The sequence below is a fragment of the Hippocampus guttulatus genome, chromosome 8 (genome assembly GCF_054856545.1).
Source record: "Hippocampus guttulatus isolate MCC_2025c chromosome 8, RoL_Hgut_1.0, whole genome shotgun sequence".
Classification (NCBI taxonomy): domain Eukaryota; kingdom Metazoa; phylum Chordata; class Actinopteri; order Syngnathiformes; family Syngnathidae; genus Hippocampus; species Hippocampus guttulatus.
In genome coordinates, this window is record NC_141268.1 from 13,399,517 (window position 1) to 13,422,159 (window position 22,643).

General features: G+C 43.2%; 1 protein-coding gene across 2 annotated transcripts; it reads right to left on the reverse strand.

The window, feature by feature from the left end:
• Positions 1-1,118: 1,118 nt before the first annotated feature.
• gdf11 (growth differentiation factor 11) lies at positions 1,119-21,454 on the reverse strand. Of its 2 annotated transcripts, none has more exons than XM_086117368.1 (3): positions 20,420-21,454; positions 4,750-5,123; positions 1,119-2,675 (listed from the first exon to the last, which is right to left on the reverse strand). In XM_086117368.1, exons 1-3 carry the CDS (start codon positions 20,832-20,834, stop codon positions 2,298-2,300), a joined length of 1,167 nt encoding a protein of 388 aa, XP_085973494.1. In that variant the 5' UTR covers positions 20,835-21,454; the 3' UTR covers positions 1,119-2,297. The 2 variants fall into 2 exon arrangements, with proteins under 2 accessions (XP_085973494.1, XP_085973493.1); XM_086117367.1 differs by having other exon boundaries at positions 1,119-2,678.
• Between the last annotated feature and the right edge of the window lie 1,189 nt (positions 21,455-22,643).

The window sequence follows — 22,643 nt, forward strand, 5'->3', positions numbered from 1 at the left end:
AGCAATAGTCAGGCCATGGCGGGCACAGCTAATTTCCATCTTCTGAGCACACATGAGCATCAGTCATTCTGTCAATAAGTCCATCCCAGCCTGAGAGTACGAGGACCCTGTGGTTTTTCTTCTACTCTTTTTGGGGGCCATGAGGGTTCATTTACACATTTTAATCCTTTTTTTTAATTTTTTTTTTATAGAATGCTAAAGTGAGGTAGACAGACTTTGTAATTAATTTTAATAAATATAGACAATTGACCAGTTGAATATTTTCCAACCACTGCCCCTAACAGCATTTTCCTCCCTTTGAAAAGTTCTAGCATAATTCCTGCGATAACAACACAAGTTACAGCACACAACATGTCGTCCTCTACTTTGGCTAACGATCCCTGGATACTCCTCCCATTCTTACATGGGCGCTTTCCCTTAAAACACACACAAAGGCAAATCGGACTCTAAAGTCTCGCTAACTTTGTAGTAAAGTAGGTGGGCGGGCCATTTGCAGTTAAAGCATTCTGTATTCGTCGATGCAGATTTTTATTACACATATGACTTGTCACCCAAGGTTTGGAAAGGAGGCCTTTCAGGCCGCTGGCACGGGACAGGACGTCCGGGTTTCCAGAATGGATTGAATGTATGTGTGGAGTGGACAGGCCCCCCGCTTCAGACAAAAGCCAGGACGAGTGTGACGAGTGATAACCTTGCTAGTTTCTCCACATGGTTGGGTTCCTCGGCAGAAGCTGACTATCGTTTCTTTGAGGCTACATCGTCCAAGCTAGCTTGTGCTTGGTCAAAACACAAAATAACACTTTACCTCCTCATGCCATAGTGCAAAATTTATTGTTGGTAAGGTAGAGTGCCCCTCCAAAAAAAGGTTTTCATATGCCTTTTTCATTTTAATATACACATATATCATTTATATATAATAATGTCAGAAGGCTCTTCCTTTTTCCAACAGCATAGTGCTTTCGTTTACAACAAATGGATATCTCTGATAAGACATCCAGGAGACAAAGACACACTTTGAGCATACTGTACTAATCTCTACTGTATTCAAGCACTAACAATAGCAATTCTTCACGATGAGAATGAACTGGGAAAGGTGGGGGGGGGGGGGGGGGGGGGGCAAAATGCAGTTTTCTAAATGGTGGTTAGTGGCATGATCTACATTGTCTTTTGCCTCGTCTGCTATCGGAGTTGGGTTCCTTTTGATTTGAACGAGGCTTCTTCATGTTTCAGTTGATGACATGCGCTCATGTGTTAGAATTACTCGGACATTTTTGTTGACGTACTGTACATCAAGTCAGAATTTACGAATGCTCGGCTTCCCGATGTAGAGATAAGTCTCAAATGATTCATACCTTTGCCAAATGTTGACTCAAAGTGCAACGTTAGTAATTGAACGGTTATCGTTTAGCACCGACAATATCACGGATGCAAATAATTTAAAGGAAACTTCAAAAATCCATAATATAAACTCATATTCGTTTTTTTTTTTGTCTTGTGTCATTTGCAGCTAAACGGCAACCATTCATCAAATACAAATCCACTTCAACTCAAGACTTGACCAGCATATGAATCATTTTGGCCTTAGCTGTAAATCTGAAGTAGCGGCTCGAGCTGAACTAGTCATACTTTCCATTCACGCTGTTGCTTTTTTTACAAGACTCCAAATAAAATACATCAAAGCAGCAGTGAAAAGGGTTTGTAGATATGCAAGAATGTCGCACTAAGGTGTTATAGATTAAGGGTTTGGTTTTGGATCCATCTCTAGACATCTGTAAACAACATTGAACCGGATTTCTCAACTTCTCGTTAACTGTGGACTCCGGTTGAAATGTTTGCCCCCGTTTTTTGTAGATCACTCATGAGGAAGAGTGTTTGTGAACTAAAATGTCTTTAAATTTCAGACTGAAAATACTTGAGTCTCCTGCCATCTCCATCCACCAAAAAGGACATTTCACAAAGATGCCATTAAAAACACAACAACAGAAATCAAACATATGTTTGTCTCATTCTCTGAAGCCGCACCACATGTTCACTTAATGTACTATATTTCCATGACTCAGTCCCCCCCCCCCTTTTTTTTTTTTTGATTCCTATTTCACACAGAACTTTCTACAAGTTAGAATCATTTGAATTTCAGGAAATGCAACCCCTTTGTGTTTTAATTTTCTTTTCTTTTTCTTTTTTTTTTGAATCTGGTGGCGAGGAATGGGTTCTGTTGCCAGGGGAGAGCTCCATTCGCATTCATGGTGGTTTGAGGGAATGGTGAACGTGCACAAGCGTGTGTCATCCCCCTCAGCTTAAGAGCAGCCACATCGATCCACCACCATCCCAGGAATCTTGCCGTGGATAATCTGCTGCTTATCGTTGAAGTATAGCATGTTAATGGGCGACATCTTGGTGGGGGTGCAGCAGGGCCCTGCCGAGCCGCGGGGGTTGGCGTGCTGCACCAGGTGAGTGTGCGGGTATTTCTGCATAAACATATACTCGCACTGGCCCGAACAATAGTTGGCTTTGTAGCGCTTGGGCGCGATGATCCAGTCCCAGCCGAAGGCCTCAAAATCCACTGTCAGAGGGTAGCGACAGCAACGGGATTCGTTGGAGTGCTCGTCGCAGTCGAGGCCCAGGTTTCTTCGAGAGCGTTTGGTCGTCTCCAGAACCTTCACTTCCAGGAACGGCTGCTGGAAACAGGGGGAGGGGCGAGAGAAAGAGGTGGTTATAAAGTGAGCACTTGAGTGTTTGATTCAAAAAGACTTGACGGTTGTTTGTGGGAAAGCAACCTTCAACTTAAACAACAAATCCATCCATTTTCTGACTCGCTTTATCCTCACAAAGGACGCGGGGCGTGCTGGAGCCTATCCCAGCCATCTTCGGGCAGTAGGCGGGGGACACCCTGAACCGGTTGCCAGACAATCGCAGGGCAGACAGAGACGAACAACCATCCATGCTCACACTCACACCGAGGGACAATTTAGAGTGTTCAATCAGCCTGCCATGCATGGTTTTGGAATGTGGGAGGAAACCGGAGTACCCGGAGAAAACCCACGCAAGCTTGGGGAGAACATACAAACACAACACAGGGAGGCCGGAGCTGGAATTGAACCCGGTACCTCTGCACTGTGAAGCCGACGCACTAACCACTGGACCACCGGGCAGCCCTAAACAATGGATCATTAAAGGTATTTATATTTGAGTGCTTGTAAACGGCCGGTTGTTCAACCTTTTAACATGTTGTTTGTATTCCAGCAATATCTGCTTTCAATTTTTATACATAGCAAAACGTACAGCACAGAAATGACAGGAACATTCTCTAATTTAGAGGAAACTCTTTGGTCTACCGTTCATGATTCGATTGACATGAAATTAATTGGTGTTCAGTGTGAGCTGTATTAGTTACGGTGGACATAAAAAGTCTACACACCCCTTTTAAGTACCAGGTTTTTGCTATGTAAACAAATGAGATCAAGATAAATCTGATTTTTGGAAAAAGACGGATTACACCTTCCACTGGGAAATCACATTTTGTCTTCAATGTACCTAATGAAGTGGACACTTCATTAGGTACACAAAGTGACAGGCGATTAAAAAAAAAATCTAATTTGACTGCTTATTTGAAAGTAAAATCGCTTGTGACAGTGACTTTTCTGCAAAGCCTGCCTCTTCCCTCGGTGATTCCAGCTGGACTACAATAAAGTTGATGTGACGCATGAAGAAGAAGATATAAACTGAAAGGCCAATGGGGTAAAACCACGTTTGGCCTTTAGGGTCATTGTAGTTGAAATAAAAGCCCCAGAGGATGATGGAAACGTGTTTTCTTTGCTTATTTGATCTTGCTTTTGTTTTGGATCTTTTGTTGTTTTTTTTTTTTTTTTTTAGTTCAAGAATAATAACGGAAACAGTGGCCAAGACACCAGAGGTGACCTCTAAGATGTGACCCAAACAAGCACTTGGCAAATATTTGAGGGAGCCGATTCTTTATTGTGAAAACCGTGTCTGCTCTCATTCAAGGACAAAAGATTTTAAACTGTAGCAACTACTTTTATTAAACAAGACTCTTCTGTTTACTCTCAGGCCTTATTTAACATAACGATTATAACGATTATCATTCTTTTAATCAATGCGAATTTAACCCTCAGTGTTTAAATAACGTTTTACATCTGATTTTTCTGGCCACTTGGGGGCAGTAAGAACAAGTTATAATCATGACAGCCATTGCTTGTACACATACTGTACTCATAAAGGAATAAGGATACTGTACAAGATGACGCCAACAAGTTATATTTCAGAAGTACACAATCATTCATTTTTGTACTTTGTGTGGTTTTTTTTTTTGTAGCAGGTCTCTTGGGTCAACATCAGCGGTAGCGTTTGACATTAATACTTAAATTTTTGTCATACCATTTACAGTGTATTTTGATATTCCTCATTATGATTTAATGTGTTGTCATGAACGTTTTGAGTGAATTTCATACATAAATTACGTGTTTCTACTTCCTGATGTTATCCCATTTTGACGGGTGTTACTAAATGTGGTTCCTTCCTCTCTAAATGTCTGTATTATTTTCACACTATATCTATCTAAACTTCCCAGGGTCGAATAGGTCCTGAGAGATTTATGTGCTAATTTCAAAAACATGACAATTACAAAATATGACATCATCATCAATGTTTGCACCGACACGATGTTGTTATGCCTGTTTGTATTAAGTTGAGAATTGAGCATGTCCCTAGGACAGGTCTGAGGGTCCTTACCAGCCCCTCCTCCCCGGGTCGCAGCGAGGTAACGGCCAGGTCATTGCCGCTCTCATCAAAGGCATTGATGTCGATTCCCCAGTTGGTGTGGGGCTGTTTGAACCAGTTCTGCAACACGTGCTTGAAGTCAATACTTTGCCATTGTCCCACTCTGGAGTTGAGCTCGATCTTCAGCGAACGAATGCGGATGTGGCGGCTGCCCTGCTCCGTCACGGGCTTGAGCCGCAGGATCTGCAGGTAAACGGTGGAGGTTTGCTGCAGAGGACGCAGATACACCCACAGCTGGGCCTTCAGAACCTTGGTGAACATGAGTTTGGGGCTGAACTTGAAGAAGCAGCAGCTGGGTTTCCCGTTCACCTGCACCAGTGGCTCCGCTGTGAGAAAGAGCACAGTCAAAAATTTATAAAAAAAATGCTATCACTACTTAAGTATAAATACTTGTGTAAAAAAGAATTTAATCTGTGGATGCCTAGGCCACCACCCCATTACCCCACCCCACTTTGCACACCGCTGTCAATACGGTTTTCATAAATCTCAATGGAAAAAAACCACAAAATTAATTCCCTTTTTTTATTTTACATCTTGAGAAGAACCCCCCCCCCCCCCATTACATATCACATGTTGTTGTTTAGGTTTAGGGTATTCTTACCTAACTAATATTGGCTCCAATTTTATGCTGACAAACCATGTTCCCATACAGCGGATAGAGAAAGTCTACACACCCCTATTCAAATACCAGGCTTTTGTGATCCAAAAAGGGACCAAAATAAACAAAAATTTTCTAACATTTCAAAACATTTTCCATCATTAATGTGACCTATTACCAATGCTACTCAAATGAATAAAAAAAATTTCAATTGGGCAGATAATGAGCAACTGAGATAATGTGGTTGCACAAGTGTGCACACCCTCTCACCACTGGGAATGTGGCTCTGTTCAGAATCAACACATTCAGACTCATGTTAAATGGGCACACACCTGTCACCATTGATTGAACTTATTACTCTGACACCTATTCACACTACTTGCAGGGGCACCACTTAGTGGGCTGATGCTAACTTTATGACAGCAACAATATCGGAGGAGGCTTTCCCATCATGCTTTGTTGCCGATACAAGTACAGGTCCAGTGGTTCGCGCGTTGACCTCACAGTGCAAAGGTCGTGGCTTCGATCCCGGCTCCGGCCTTCCTGTGTAGAGTTTGGATGTTCTCCCCGTGACTGCGTGGGGTTTCCTCCGGGTACTCCGGTTTCCTCCCACATTCCAAAAGCATGCAAGGCAGGTTGACACTCTAAAATTGTCCCGAGGTGTAAGTGTGAGCGCGGATGGTTGTTCATCACTGTGTGCCCTGCGATTGGCTGGCAACCGGTTCCGGGTGTCCCCCGCCTACTGCCCGAAGACAGCTGGGAAAGGCTCCATCACGCCCCGCGACCCTTGTGAGGATAAAGCGGTTCTGAAAATTGATGGATGGATGGATAGATGAATGCCAAATGGCATTGCTTTTTCTGAGTTGGCTCTTTAAATTATTAAAAGTGTTAATCATAAGCAACTCATGTGACTGGTATTGTCTTTTTTCCACATGACGAATTATTTAGTTCCAATGCTGCTGTCCACCCAAGACTTCCCAACTCCACACAAGTTGTTTTTAATTCAATACTGTGACAGTAACAGCACTGTGACTTCTTCGACTTGCCACTCTCTGTGTGCTCACACGCCAACAGTTGTGTCAACACGGTCCCCCGCTCGGTGTGTCATCTCACGCCATAGTTTGCATTTAATCAATGGCAAGTCTTTGCGCAATGCATGTCAGGACTGCCGAAGCTCTGATGCATTTGCAACAAATTCAACATTTCCGATTGAATTATTGGATAACTTTTATTTTGCATAACGCAGGCTCTCACTTGTGCTCACATTGTAGTTGCTCATATATTCAGGCACAGCGATGCAAACGGTCTACCTTTTGGTTACTATCAACCGAGTCGGGTTGCAATTGTGACTATATGAGGCCTGCAAAAACAAATTTGCATATTAAAACAGGAATCTGTGACGGAGGCTAGTGTCCAGATGGTAACCTTAGATTCCCCTGGGTCAGTTATAATGAAATGGTCTACCCCGATATTACAACTAGCAAAATTACATTTTTTTCCCCCCTCCCTACTCCAGCAGCTCAGCCTAGTAGCAAATCTACTTTGGCCTCGGATTAAGGTGCACGTCAAAGAACGAGGTGTCGTCTGAAATAGGCGAGATTTATTCCTGTCATGATCCCCTCGTGTTTTTCCACAATTGGCACCACATGTCAAATGTGCACAGCGGTTCATTTACATAGAGCTCCATCTGATATAATGACACCCATCCATTGCATTCATACATTCATTTCCATGTAAAGTGTTCATTTATTAAGGGAAATTTATTCCGCATCCATCAGGCATAATAATATGCTAACAGTACAATAGAATATGTTATCTGTCCATTTGGGCCGAAGCATATTTGACACTTATATCAGACATAAGTGAATAAACTGTCACATACTGTCATTTGTTTGGCAGATGTACTGTTGTCAGAAAAAGAAAAGATAAAATGGGCATGGACTTGTCAATCATTGCTCAATCGGAGGTTGCTCGGGCAACCTGCAAACGCTTCCTGGGTCACAAGGTTATTTGGCCTCTCAGCCTAGTTAAGAAATGGGATCAGGGGTCAAAACTGTCAGCCTCTTTACATCTCAGGGGTGCTGGGGAGGGGTGACACCTAATAGCCAGATTGAGTTTGAAGGTCAAGGTCGACCCTATGGCAATGCTAATACGTCCTTTCTTCGCAACACGCCTTTTCAATGCAGAAACATTGGAAATCGGCGGTGCACAAGTGAGCCCAATAGGCCTCCCATTTGTTTTTGTTTTGTTTAGGGCGGAGACCAAAAGTACAAAACTGTCAGCGACTAACCATTGGAGAACTCTTAAGAAAAAATACACTCAATAAGAGTCATAATTAAATTATGGCCACTCATTGAGGGATATGAACTCACTGAATTACGGATGGACTGTCCATTAGGAGAGTTGACTAAGGGCCAAGCCGGGGGACAGACGTAATCCTTCAGCCTGTATGTCCAGGCCGAGTCATTAGTGGGTGGAAATAATACAGTGTCTCACGCTGGGCAAACAATATGTTCCTTTTCGGTGGGTCACTGAGGTCACCGTAATTAACGTGTTTGCTCATCAGCACAGCGCTGCGAATGAATGATTCCAGGGTTTGCTAGGGGTTTACTTAACGATGACGAGTTGTTTTGGATCGATGAAGGCGGCAACAGTTTGCTTTTGTTCAAAGCAAACAAGACGCCTAACACCGCAAATGCGTGATTGCTGTTTCTTCAGTTATTCTCCTGGAGGAGTAACCCGAGAAGCACAAGTCAATTAGTTAGGACCTTTATTAAACACACATGCCCAACATATGAGCAATGTCACGTCAAACAATGACTTCATTGATGAATTCAATTTGTGCCTTTATAGATCCTGTAAGTGCTCTGGTAGGAGGAGGAGGAGAAGGAGGAGGAAAGCCTGCAGCTTTATTACGCAGCAGATTTTGGCTGACTGTTTCATTTGGGGAAAGGCGGTAAGTTTTGCTTGTAAAGCACAAAAAAAAAAAACAATGGGAGACCTGAAGGCCTTAAAGCAGGGGTCCCCAAACCTTTTCCTGTGAGGGCCACATAACTTTTCCCTTCTCTGATGGGGGGCCGGTGTCAGTTTGTAACAGAAAAAGTGTGACGATCGTAGGGGAGCTTAAAAAATGTATTGTTTTCCAGAAAGCCACACATAACCAAATAGCCCTTTCCAGGTTCTTTACAGAAAAAAAGTCAGGAAACAAATAATAACACTATTAATGAAATAAATAATAACTAAATAACCCACTCTGAGTTCTTCACAGAAAAACCAGGAAATAAATAATAACTAAATAACTCTCTCTGGGTTCTTCATAGAAAAAAAAGCCATGGAACATTAACTTTCTGTTGTGCCATGCACAATCTTAACAGATAAATGTTCAGCTCAGTTGTCAGAGCAGAATCTCTCTGACACATATGAGCAGTCTCTTAAAGTTCTTGTGTTCCTTCCTTATATTCCTTTTATAGGTTCCAGTAGGCTTGTAGACACCGCTGTTTGCAGTTAGGGTTTTTTTTGGGGCGTTTTTAACACAGTGACGGGTCATTTTGACCCGAGGACAACAGGAGGGTTAGAGGGCCGGGCCAAATGTGCTGACGGGCCGTATCCGGCCCGCGGGCCATAGTTTGGGGACCACTGCCTTAAAGCTTTGCTCCTGATGCCATTGCAAATTGTAGCTCATTGAGATTTTATTTCCCAAATTGAATTCTAGACTTTTTACATTTTACTTTGATTTAAAACAAACTTATGGTATATTGTGGGATCAATTTCTGCATTCAGCACCACTCAAGGAAACACTTCACGAAAAGCAAATCAACTAATACAACCTATTAAAAAAAAATTTGGGGTTGGTTTTGCGATTCTTGGATGTGACTAAGCCATTTCGGAGCCCGAAAATGCAAACATTTCAAAACAGCTATCACAGCTGCACTATTATGGTCTCGATGTAAAACGGATTGATGTCACAAATCCAAACGCCGAGCTACAATTCTTGCCCTTCAATGTGAGCCAGGCTATCAACCAGAACATCGACAAATACATTCTGCTGCATCTGCGTCGTTCAGTGCACGAGAAGAGGATTGGGCAGGACAACTCGTGGCTACTTCACCATGACAACGTGCCTGATCACAACGTACTGAACAGTTCCTGGTCGAGATGACGACGTCACTCAACCGGTCTGTCTCCGTGTAATTTTTTGCCCAATTTCCCAAGCTCACTAAGGTCAGCAAGTCGACGTCTGTTTTGAAGACGTGAGCGACATCAAGATGGCCGTGATGACGGAGTGAAGAGGAAGAATCCTTCCAGGGGTGCATGAAAAAAAAACCTCCTCTCAAATTGAAAATAATAATAATAATAATAATAATAATACATTTTATTTATAAGCGCCTTTCAAAACATCCAAGGACAGTTTACAATCAAAAAAGAGCAATAAATGAGCACTTTCATACATTTATTTGTAAAACTACACATACCTATCAAGCAGGTGTCGGCAATTATTTTTGTCAAGGGGCCACATGCCTAATGGCAAGCTAAAATGACAACCTCAGCTTTGTTCTATATTGTTTTTAATGTATTGAGAAAAAACACAGTGTCTTGTTTGAATAAAATGCTTTGCATGTAGTAATGACATTATTATTTTTAAACAAAATTATAAGCAGTCATTCAAATTAGATCAGTCTCATGTAGAAAAAAAGAACTGCAGCACTGCTTCCGCTTTACATAATGTTAAAACGTCAAGAAGAGTATTAACAGATGCCGTGTTTTTCCAAAGGAAATAGCCTTGTTTGCCTTTCCTGGCCATGTTTCATTACAACAGCAGCTTATTTCCCCGTGGTATAATTGCAAAATACGCAGCGTATGAATTTTACTGCCGAAGCGCAGCAGGCCTGCAGGTAAGCCTATCAAGCATCTGCTTGACTCCCAGGGTACCTGTGACGCGCAGTTAGCCGGCGGCCTTCTATACGTGCAAGTAACAGTAGACGTATAGAATATAAGGGCTTTATTCACCAAGCTGTCCGATTTAATATGAGACGCGGGGCATTTTAAAAGTTTGAAATAATCACGTGGAGTAACGTTGTGGTAGAGTTCAGCTTGTGAACCGTTAAAAACATTTGGCAAAGGGATGTTACGCTGTAGCTATACAATAAAAATGGCTACAAGGGCTGACTCTAAAGGTTCGATTGTATTTCATATTTTTGTGACATTCTTCCCCTTCTTTTCCTTTTGTAACACTAAAGAAGGCAACATCTGGAACGTCACTATTGCAGAGATAAGAAGCCATTACTGGGTTGGATGAGGTGAGCATCAGGAAGCAAAGTTTCCGGATAAAGCAGTGGCTTCCTAAGACAGCGATTTAGGTTTCGGGTCCATATTTGTAACTTTATTCAGGAAGTAAAATGAGTTTTACTCTTCCAGCTGTTCAACTCACAATGGCAGCCGTGAATATTTGTATACATGAAGCCATCCAGGTGAAAGTACACACAGCAAAATGGTCATCTATTGTTAAGGTCCAAATGGAGAGAACATCACGGTATAAATCTTGATAGGAGTTGAATTTGCATATATATATCTATATTTTCTTTCCTTAATGGGAAATGCAAATGTGCCATTTTGTGGCGAGTGTGCGTTCGGCAGCCGTCATGCTGAATAAATGTGACTCTAGGGTATCCCCACGCACCTCGGCATATTAATCATCGTGACACGTTCACGACCCTTCTAATAAGACAGGGCCATGGTGTACCCCCTCCAACCCCCCCGAAAAAAAAACATCCCATCCCACCACAGCCCCACTCCCTCTTTGTCTCTCAGCCAGTCCCGTGGGACGGGAGAAGGTGGTGGGGGAGGCCGGGCTTGAGCCATGAGTGGAGGTGGTGGTGGTGGTGTGGGGGGGGGGGGGTGATGCGTGTGGTGGGAGTGTGAAGTTAGACCCCCTCATTCAGAAGCCCTCCCTTGGGACAACGGCAGGCACAAGACTCCTATTAGGACTGAGCACAGTAGCCCCCCAGGAGCAACAAAAGACACCTCCTAATGCTCCCTGTTCTAGCTGAGTGCACACAAACACACAGAGAACGACAGAACAACACAAAAACACAGAACATACACCACGGTTGACTCCAAACAGAGGCCAACCAATCCTAATCTCAATTATATCGAAGTTTTGAGAGTGTGTTTTGGATGTGCTTTCATTTTAAGGCACCGGGACATGTCCAGTAGGACATTCGGGGGGATGGAAGGAATGATTGGTCGGGGGTGTGGGGGGTGCAGAGTGCAGTGAACTGCAATAAGGTGGCCAGCTGGACAGCAGAACGCATACTACTCTCGCCGCCTGTGTTTGGGTGTGAGGCGTTAATGTCAGGTCACTGCTCTGTTTCCCAAGCTTTTTATATGTCCACATATACAGTAAGGAAGGACAAAATGTCATAATGTTTTGTTGCTGTTTTTCATATCGGTTCAGTTTTGGGTGCTTTGCAAGAGCACAGGCACACCAAATTATATTAAGTACAAGTGAGGATTTGAGTTTTTTTGGGCACTCGTGCCTGTTCCCGGAAGTATTGGTCGTGGGATGCTTTGTCAAAAATGTAAAGGAATGGTAAAGATTTTTGTTAATAGCTTGTGACATTCCATTTTGAATTCATTTCAGCGCAACAACAAACAAATCATGTTCATTCAATTTGGCCAGTGCATGAATGCTTTGGAGCCTAATTATACGCAGGTCATTTTCATATGATTTGATCAATAACAGTAAAGACAGACAAATCAATATTTCAAATAGAACATTTCATATCCTGTCCCTAGGTGAGGCTGTGAGTGTCAATGGTTGTTTGTCGATATGTGCTGTGCGATTGGCTGGCAACTGGTTGAGGGTGTACCACGCCTACTGCCCGAAGAATTCTGGGATAGGCTCCAGCACGCCCGCAACCCTTGTGAGGATAAGCGGCTCAGATAATGGATGGATATTGGTAAATTTGTATTGGTGAAATTAGATGAGGTTTTCATTTGTTTGATGTTGTCCATCATGATTCGTTGGCAATGATGCCGGTGTCTTACTGCAACTACACACAACGATGAGTCGTCTTCATTTTGGAACACTGACACTTCACAACGCGATTGTCAAAAAAGAAGACTCTGAAGGTTGTTCCAAAACACTGCAACTTAAGAGTCAAAACCCTGCCCGTAAATTTATGTCGTGCAACTTTGGGCTACATAACTGAAGTTTTCAGTGCGGAACTGTAAGGTGTTCATTCATAGGGTTCCCCTTTAACTAGAGCGGGTCGTGATTTTTCAATGAAACACAACACATTTACATCCGTATACATGATCCTTTGTACTTGATGCCATTGTATTTAGAACCCCCCCCCCCCCCCCCCCCCGAAAAAAACAGCTGCTGGACATGTGCACTGGCTCGTTGCGTTTCAAATAAATCACTGTAAAACCTTTCCTCACACCAGTAGGCCCTGCAGGTGAGTTCATATTTTTTTTATGCCTGATTGAATTTTCTATCTCTAATACTGCTTGAGGATATCGATACAGCGCAAAAGCACTCCCTTTATTCAAGCGTACTTTATATTATATAAGTGGAACTCCCGAAAGCATAATTGGGCCATGCATCTCCATAATGTTCATAATGGCGCTCGCAGTGTGCTGTGATGATATATACAGCAAACGGCTGCCCCCACTGAAATGGAGCTAATTAAATTTTCATGGGATAAAAATTAGGTAATCTGCCATTAATTGTGCTTCCTTCCTACACATTTGCTCTCTCCCCCTCGGAGGATCCAACATTATGCCCACACTGCATTTCCCCCCCCCCCCCCCCCGCTTCAACGCCCCTTAGTTTTAATGGATTCTACCATAAACTGATGCCTTGCCTATATGACCACACAGAGGCTGAACGCATTCATCAACAATAATCCCTCAGTGATCTCCATTTTATCTTCTCACTCCTCCTATAACCCCCCCCCCCCTGCAGCCAAGTCCCTACACAGGCCTTAATTACTGCTCCGAAGTAATTATTTCCTTTATTAGTGAAACGAAACATCTGTTTCGAGTCTTTTTAAGTGTACCTATAAAACCCTTGCATGATTTCTGTCCCTTTAGGATAGAGCTGGGCTGCTTGTTGCTCCCTGCGGACTCGCTGCCTTCATTCCTCCACCCCCCTTTCGTACACACAGCATGAGTCAAGATGCACCTAACTCCGTTGCACACTCCCCAAAACGTTTCACAGAGGAGCTGAGCAGCACAAGCCAGTGATACTTTTTTTTTTTGCTTTCCTTCTCAGCGACACGGCACCACCAACATTTACTTCATATATATCCCGATGACGATGACAATTTTGGTCACATATTTGTTAAATGCCGAAGCACTACTTGCAAATAAAGCAGGAGAAAGTGGAGGGACTGGTCCAGAGGTGCGTGGGAATAGAGGAAGGAGGGTGGAGGGAGCGAGATTCCAGAGGTCCTAGGGAAATTTTGTCCTTGTATTAATAGACTTTGGTCCCTTTGAAATTTACTAGCCATAAAGTTGACAGTACGTTGTGCAATTTCAACAGTCCTGCAGACCTTTCTTGACTTTTTACTTCTTTTTAAACAAACCGGTCGTGCCCCGGCGGCCAAACAATTCAACAGCAATTTTCCCCTTGGAGTCTTGCCATTGATGGTGGCCACAACACAAGGCGAACAAGTGTCATCGTCAAACTGAGACCTCCGTGGAATAAATAAATCTATAAAAACCTCACGTAGTCACCGACTGGCGACCAGTGAGTTGAAGACAGAGAGTCCGGCTTCTTCTTCTCTGTCCTTTTAGCGCTCTACCTCTTAATTTTTATGGTTCCTGCACCTTCAGGAAATGACCCTTTTATAGGGTCAACACTATAAAAGACTTTTTTTTCTTTTTTTCTTTTTTTTTTTTTTTGTGTGTGGGAGTGGTTGGTGGATGTGTGTGTGGTGGGGGATAAGTGTTCAAGTTACTACCGGTTCGTCTTTGCTGCCAAAGAAAGAGACCTGATGAGGCTAATAGTCTCCTCTTCAATATATCACATAGCTGTGAACTCTGTGACCTTTTTTGTCAATAGGAGAACTTTTCTCTTGAGTGTGTGTGCGACTGTGTGTGTTTGTGCACGTGCGTGTGTTCTAGCGTCCATGTGTGTTGACAGTCTTTGTATTTAATGTATTCCTATGAGCGTGTATTTCATGCACGGATGCTTGTGGTTGTACCAAATGCACCTCAGTTAGATTTAAGTTGTAGCTCCAATTTGACGTGCCAGACATGTGGGCGTTCAGTTACTTGACAATAGGAAAGCGGACACAATTCTAATCTTTCGGGCAGTAAAGACAACCACAAAGCAACGCTGTAAGGTTTAATGTGAGGATATTTACATCCAAATCAGGTGAACGGAGTAGGACTGACAACTGTTTGTATATCGTCGCTGCCATGTCTGACTCTCGTGTATTTATTGAAGATGTGACTGCTGACAAAAGCAGCAGGATAATATCTGAAGTATTTCGGGCAATATGATCGGCTCATATTCATCCGAATGCTTCAGAACTTTTTGGATGGCGCTTCACAGTGCAGATGGACAATGACCTGGAGCATACTGTGAAAGAAACCAAACATGTTATGCAATGGCCAAGTCAATCACCTGACCTGAATCCGATTGAGCATGCATTTCACTTGCTGAAGACAAAACTGGAGGGAAAATGCCACAAACACAAGCAGGAAGTGAAGAGAGTTGCAGTAGAGGCCTACTAGTGCATTACCCAAGATGAAATCCAGCGTCTGGTGATCTCTACGCACTCCAGACTCCTAGCTGTAATTGACTGCAGAGGATCTGCCACCAAGTGCTAAAAAGTGAAAGTTTGATTTATGATAGTTCATTCGTCCAATTACTTTTGTACCGTTAATAGTAAAAGGCATATACCGGATTTTGATGACCATAAGATGCGCATTTTCTCCAAAATGGACACCTAATAATGCAGGCCCGTGACTTTGATGAGGGGCCCGCTTGTCAGACTGATATTATGCCGACATGTTGCTTCTATAGAGGAAAGGCGGACGGAACTGAGGACAGCATACGGACGTTAAAGTAAGAAGGGTGGGCGTGAAAGAGGACGCTAAAGGCACACCCCCAGTAGGTACCGGTCCATGCATTGTGCAAAACAACATTCCGAAAATGGCACCTATTAAGCGACATGCTTACAAAGCACAGTTTCAATGGCAAGCTATCAGTTACGCGGAGGACTATGGGAATCGAGGAGCCGCGAGAGATTTCAAGATCAATTAATCCATCATGCTTGGTGCTTTTGTTTTGTGAAACTCACCATCTGGCCATCTGGGCAAGGATGACCGTGGTGCGGCAACATCCGGTGGATTACAACAAAAAGCTGGCCAACTTCCGCTCCTACGGCAGTGAAAAGTGTAATGTTCTGCGTTACATTAAATAAAGACGCTTGCTGAGGGATTTTAAACCTTTATTCTGCCACTCTGCCGACCACACTTGGCTTCCATTACCGACTGTTCTCTCGACCAATCCCCACATTCTTACACACCCGCTTCGGCTAGGGCAAGTGATAACGGACAAGCATACTTTGCATTTTGAAATCCAGCAAAAAGATTGCCAACAAACACATCCAGCCCAACCACATCACCAACATGGACGAGATTCCGCTCACTTTTACCCCCGGTAAAACCACACTGTAGAGAAATTGGTGCCAACATACATGTACATACATAATTAAACTACAAAAAAGGAACTACAGTACTGTATGACTAATAAAGTCCATGACCCCTTTGAACTGCTCTACACATCATCAGTTCGTCATGAAACGCAAGCTAGCGTTACCTCCATAACATACATTACGGAGGTGGATATTTTAGTATATTAAGCGCCGCTCCATGATATAAATAGCTGTACTTTTCCATGAAATGTAAATGTATAGTAATAAGCCACTCCGAAGCATGGACCCTGTAAACCCCCACTGAGGCACCCACACGTACCTTGAGTGAATACTAAGAAGCAACTCTGGCACAGGTCCAGTTCAGAATGTACTGTGTGAACCCACACGACCATCAAAGGCAGCGAGTATAACCGTGAAAGGGTGATTGGGTTTGACGTGCGCGTGGAACAGGATCGTGTTTGAAGTCCTTCTTCTATCACAGAAAGACAGAAAAGGAAGGCGCTTATAATCCCGCGGGACCCCGCTAACGTGCCACAGGCGGAAAAAAAAAAGATGCACTCGTCTCTACTCTTCTATGGGTACCATGGAGGAGCGGGGGATGATAGAGGAGGTAAGGTGGGGGGGCAGGTGTTATGGGGGGGAAGAAGCAGCAGATGATGAAAACGGCAGCCGACGAGAAACATGACGGATTGAGCAGAGACGTCACACTCGCTCGCGTACAAGCGCCTCCAAATAACACTTGGTCAAAGCAATTAAAAAATATCTTCTCTCAATTCATTGATTCCTGCAATGATTCGGTGGGTTGAATTCACATTTGTTGTCATATTTAGAAATCAAAGATGATGACATTGACCACATATCCACGGACCTCTATTTGCCTGCACCTTGATCAAATTCAACCAAATCAACCAAACACTTCAGCCACAAAACTGTCAGTTGCGCCGGATGCATGTCAAAGGAAACGACGCTGCTACGCTGGAACGCCCAGCATGACGCAGAGAGATCAACCAAATTCCCAAAGCACATTGAGCCTTGCATCGGCACAAAAATCAGGATATGCCTGTTTTTACGCTCCAACACAGCTGTACTATCAACAAATCTAGAGCCCTTTATCAGTCCCAGAACGCCCGCGACCCTCGTGAGGAGAAGCGGATTGGTAAAAGGATGGATTGATAAAACCAAGTGGGCAGGCTAAAACCCATTTCAGACTGCACATGCGGCGTGCGTGCTTCCTTCTACAATGGCCAGAAACATACAGAGGAGTTTGCATGAGTGTCGCTGGACAAAGAAGAAGGTGACGGGGAAGAGGCACACAGAGGAAATTTGGGCTCTTTTTGTGCACCACGTCCCTGTCACATATTTTTTTTCCAAATGCTGAAACTAACAATGATTCTTATAGCACAATTTCTTAAAGTGTTAATATCGATTGCAAAATCACTCTCAGAGCTTGCAAAACTAAAAACCACCAAAAGCGCTTTGCGATTTTGTTACACACAACTCACTGCTTTATCCTCAATTTCTAAATAATCAATAAACTCCTTTCAAAACTATACACATTTAGAGCCGTCCTCGACACTATTCTGTCAACTGTTTGGCCACAATTGTCACAGGAGAAAACTGTTCTAGGCTGAGCACGAAAAATAAGGAGGCCGACATGGAAAAACACAGTTTTGTGTTTGTTTGGCCATTTACAGTAAATACAGTAAACGTCTTGAATAATAATAATACTTGAAATTTGGATCCCTGTGTGTTTACAGATTATGACAAAACTGGACATGGCCTACCTTGTGCACAGAGAAAGCAAAAGTAATTTTAATGCATGAGAGCTCTTTGCACTGCAGAAAAAATACATTTGTGGTTATTTAGGTTTTTTTTGCTTCAAACCCTTTGATGTCGAGTTAAGACAGTTGATCAATTCTCCATGCATTGCACATGTTTTGTCCATATTTACTTTTGTAAATGCAGTTTAAAAAAATGTATTTGTGTTTTGAGATTTTTGAGAACATAGGTGCAGGTTTCAAGGAATGTGATATAGCAATTATGAAAAACTGTGAAATCCAGTTCAGTGCGTTGCAGGTGGCACAAGTGGACAGAAACATACAGCGAGGCAGGGGGCCGGGGGGGTCGTAAGAGAGCTGGTGGACTCATGAAGTGGCTGAGAAAGTCCGAAAAAAATCATCCCAGATGAAATTTGCGGAAACAACTGTACGCCATATCCTTGTTCATGAGATGAAGCAGGACAAAGATTTGATTTGATTACCATCAGAAGGAAACAATTGTTTCTTGTTACATAACATCTTATATACAGAATGCCATTTTTACCGTTGGTATGTGTTTGTAACTGCACTTTTCTCTTTTGAAATTGTATAAATTGAAGAAATTGGAATTGAAAGGCGACCAAATGAGTGAGGAAGTACTGCTCTTTCCGCCAACAACAAGAAGCACTGATTGTTGACATGATCCTTCAAAATAATGCCAACTGACTGTGAAACTGTGGCCAAATCCCACACTAAACCCTACGGTCCTCATTAAAGTGTACATGTAGTTGAAGTGCATTTCGTGTTCGAGAGCGCAGGCTACAAGCATGCAAAAATTGCAGAATTGGGGTAATGCATGTTATGTACGTAGTTTGAATTTTTGAATTTGTGTTTAACCCTTTCATGCACCAATAGTGATAACCTGTAACCTGATAACATGATAGGCTGTCCACGCTATAGTAACCTCTGTCCCTGAAAGGGTTAAGGTTTTCAGAAAAATCGGTGTGTGTGTGTGGAGGGGGGGGGGGGGGGTGTTCAAGAAATGCGTTTTAGCAGTTGTGAAAAAAAAACCTGTAAACATTTGAGAAAAATGTGATTAAAAACAACAACAAAACAATTCAACTACCTACATAATTTCTTAGGGTTACAATTTAGAAATCCAAAGTACTTCCTCAAGAGTCCTAAAGGATAGAGACAGATTGAGGGGGGGAGGGGAGAGAGAGAGATGGAGCAATAGAAAGGGACAGAGAGTGAGAGAGAGAGAGAAAGAGAGAGAGAGAGTGAGGGGATGGAGTGAGATGGAGAAAGATAGTGAGGGAGACAGAGAAAGAGAAATACATACTGTACATAGATAGATAGATAGATAGATAGATAGATAGATAGATAGATAGATAGATAGATAGATAGATAGATAGATAGATAGATAGATAGATAGATAGATAGATAGATAGATAGATAGATAGATTTAGGATACGTTTGCAAGTCAAATTTCTCAGAGAAAAAGAATAATAGACATTTCGAGCACATGAATCACATTGGACTATCTTTGTTCAGCGGCTTGTACGAGTTGATTATTTGGGGCGTGTTCTATCCGCCTTGCGCAGAATATATTACGTGTGTAAATGTTGTTGAACCCCACGATCCTGCAGGAAAAGGTCACACACTCCCCTCGACCCCGAGTGCTTCTCCGTCTTTGTGTAGCCGCGTTGGAAAAAAACGAGCTGTGCCTATAAACTTCGCATTTAAAAAGGCAAGTGCGGCCGAGAGGGGCCCCCGCTGCACGAGGGGAACAATGGCAGCTTTTTGGACACACTTTTTCTCACTGCGATGAACAGCAGGGAGACCGGTAGAGGCTCCTATAAAAGAGCGATAGAGCACAGCTGCCAGGGTTCAACAGTAATTTTATCAAATGTCTCCTAGGGGGCTGCCTGCGGTTTATCATCGGATTCATGGCAAACCAGAAGAGGGGCCAGCAAATTGTTCGTCCGCTCGCCTTGTCGTCGTAACTCCCCACATTTAGAGCCGCGTTATCATTAATAATGCACTTGACGTTCGGGCTGCTTTGTCATGCGTTCGCGCACATAAACGAGGTGAAACAAGAGAGGGAAGCTTTCCACACGCTGACAGCAGCAGGAGGTGGACTCACAAGAGAGCAGCTGCCTTCTCCGAACACATCACACACACACACACACGCACACGCACACGAACCAGGTGGACCATCATCATCACCGCCATCGTCATCATCATCATTATTATTAGCAGAGTGATTGTTTGCACCGCGGAGACAAAAAGTCCATCAGGCCATGTTGAAGCTATCTTCTGCTTCACGGTGACAAGCGTCGTCGGGCTGGCTGAATACAGTATTGATTGATCAGCTTCACCCCTAATCCCTTTTTGACAGCTGCCACCAACAGCTGATTGAGCCAATTAACCGAGGTGTATTTGAATGCGCCAATAAATAAATAAAACAAACACGTGTCACTCGGTTGTCCGGACTCCAATAAGGCACGAAAACTCAAGTGCTAAAAGTCAGCTCGTTTGCGTAATTACGCACCGCGAGTGTGTCGGAAGCGGTGAAGCATAAGATTACTCACGCTCAGAAGCCATGGTGATGACGGACTCCGTGGTGGCGTGGTACTCATCCTCCTCCATAAACTCATCCTGGGAGGACGCGTCTCCCTGAAAGTCGTGATGGTCCAGGAGCTGCTGGAGCGGGGGCGCCTTAGGCAGCAGTTGGTTGACCACCTCCCGGCTGATGTTGGGCGCCTGCTTCAGACGCAGCTTGCTCAAGATCTGCGACTTGATGGTCTCCAGCCTCAGCACTTTGCTTTGTTCCCTCCAAACGCAGGCGGAGCACTCGTGGGAACCGGCGTCCTCGTCCAGGGGCGACAGGCCGGCATCCGTGGGCGTCTCGCTGGCAGGAGGCAGCAGCAGATTGGGCTCATCGCTCCCCGACTGTCCCAGGGAAATGAGCACCATCAAGCACAATAAGAAGTTATACCTCGACATGACGATGCCCGGACACCAGGCAATGCAACTTTTTTTTCTTGTTTCCTTTTGTTGTTTAACTCACGTTACCAGTTAAATCCACTCTCTTGGCTGTGCGTCGCTCCTGTCCTTATCCTACCAGAGTGGCATCTAAATCCAACACCAAGAAGTTGCCAAGAAGTGCGTTCCAATGTGTCTTTATTGCAAGTTGACAAAATGTCTATCTGATGAACGTAAAAGCCCGATGACGTGTGGTATGGTGGTTGCTTTTGGCGTCGTCTGTACTAGTTTCAGTCCACGGAAGTGTGTAAGTGTGCAGAAGTGTCACTGGAAAATGTGCAAGAGCGGTCAAAAAGGGTGCTCTTTATATATCTCGGCTGCCCGATGTCGTCATCCGTCTCCATTGGCTAAGATGGCAACAAAAGGCTTTTAGGTCTGTCACCAAGTCAAGAGGGACAGAGCGAAGGGGGGTGCACAAGGTCTCTTATTAGACAGAATTATTATTTGTATATTACCATGAACAGTGTATGACACATATTTGTTGAAAATAACATACTCTTTAAATGTTTTATGACACGTCTGTAGAATCTCTCCGAGTACCTCAGAGCAAATAACCAAATCAATGAATGCAAATTTTTCAACACGTCTCAAGTTTTAGCTCCCTTCAGCATAAACAAATGATTACATTCACTTGTAAGTGTTGACTCGGTTAAAAAAAAGTGTTCACTCACAATTTAAAAATAAAAAATCACTAACTAAATAAATAAATTAAACAAATACATAAATCCAAGCGTTGATATGTTAATAGGTCCATGGCTACACCGAGGCTAGGTGGAACTATAGCCCCGTCAGAAATGTAGCTCTAGTTTAGCCCCTCTAGCTTTTAATTTGATATGTACCTGTATATTGATTTGATCAAATATATTTACAAATTATTTTCTCAGCCACCTATACATCTGTCAAGCCCCCTTTGGTCCCAGGAGAGGAAAAAAACGTCCCTCGTGAATATATCTTTCGTCTAAATACTGTACTAAACATTTCAAATGCCTCAAATGGTTATTTATCGTACTTATTTGCTTTCCCATTAAGCCTTATGAACCTGGGATAATTAAACACAAGAGCCCAACATGTGCATCACATTTCAGGAGTGTTTTTTGAAATGTTCACTGTTCTTGAGCGTATACTAAAAGTTGCTGTATATGTAGAAGATGCTTCCAATGTACAGGAACAGGTTTACGGGTTTCGCCCTCAGTGCAGGCGGCATCATTGACCCACCACTGACATCTGGTGGGGAAAAGAAAGAAACGTAAACCCGTGTCGAATCGTTCATTTCATACAATTTATGATTTGACACGGCATTCCATTGCTTTTATGCACGAATATTAAGGTACTTGCAGAAATCTGGCATGTGACTCAATAGATTCACAAATATGAATAACAATGATGAAACCATCATCGTGAAGTCACACTGTGTAGGTGTGCACCTACTGTTGGCATCAGGCGGAAAGAACATGCTTCCAAACGAGATGCCAGACTGCACGCAGGTTGCAGAAAAGCAACTAAGTAAAACGCATATGTTACTACGGATTTATGGCTGATTAAAAATGAAATGAACAATAAATCAGGTGGAGAATGAACATTCAGTTGACATTTACTTTATATTATTTTATTTGAATACTGTTTTCTCGAAGGAGGCTATGTCTTCATTAGCAGTGATGTGTTTGTTTGTGTGCCACACCCACTTTTATAATGGGCGACTCTATCAGAATAAGTCATAACAATCCATATAATATTAATGTGTTATTAAAAGTAATAGGCAGCATGGTGGGC

Bases quoted from the DNA above. Each gene is read 5' to 3' on its own strand.
- gdf11 (XM_086117367.1), bottom strand. From the start codon at position 20,834: ATGTCGAGGTATAACTTCTTATTGTGCTTGATGGTGCTCATTTCCCTG. The intron at 5,124-20,419 runs GTGAGTAATCTT...TCTTTCTCACAG, and splicing joins CATCACCATGGCTTCTGAGC to CGGAGCCACTGGTGCAGGTG. The intron at 2,679-4,749 runs GTAAGGACCCTC...CCCTGTTTCCAG, and splicing joins GACCCGGGGAGGAGGGGCTG to CAGCCGTTCCTGGAAGTGAA.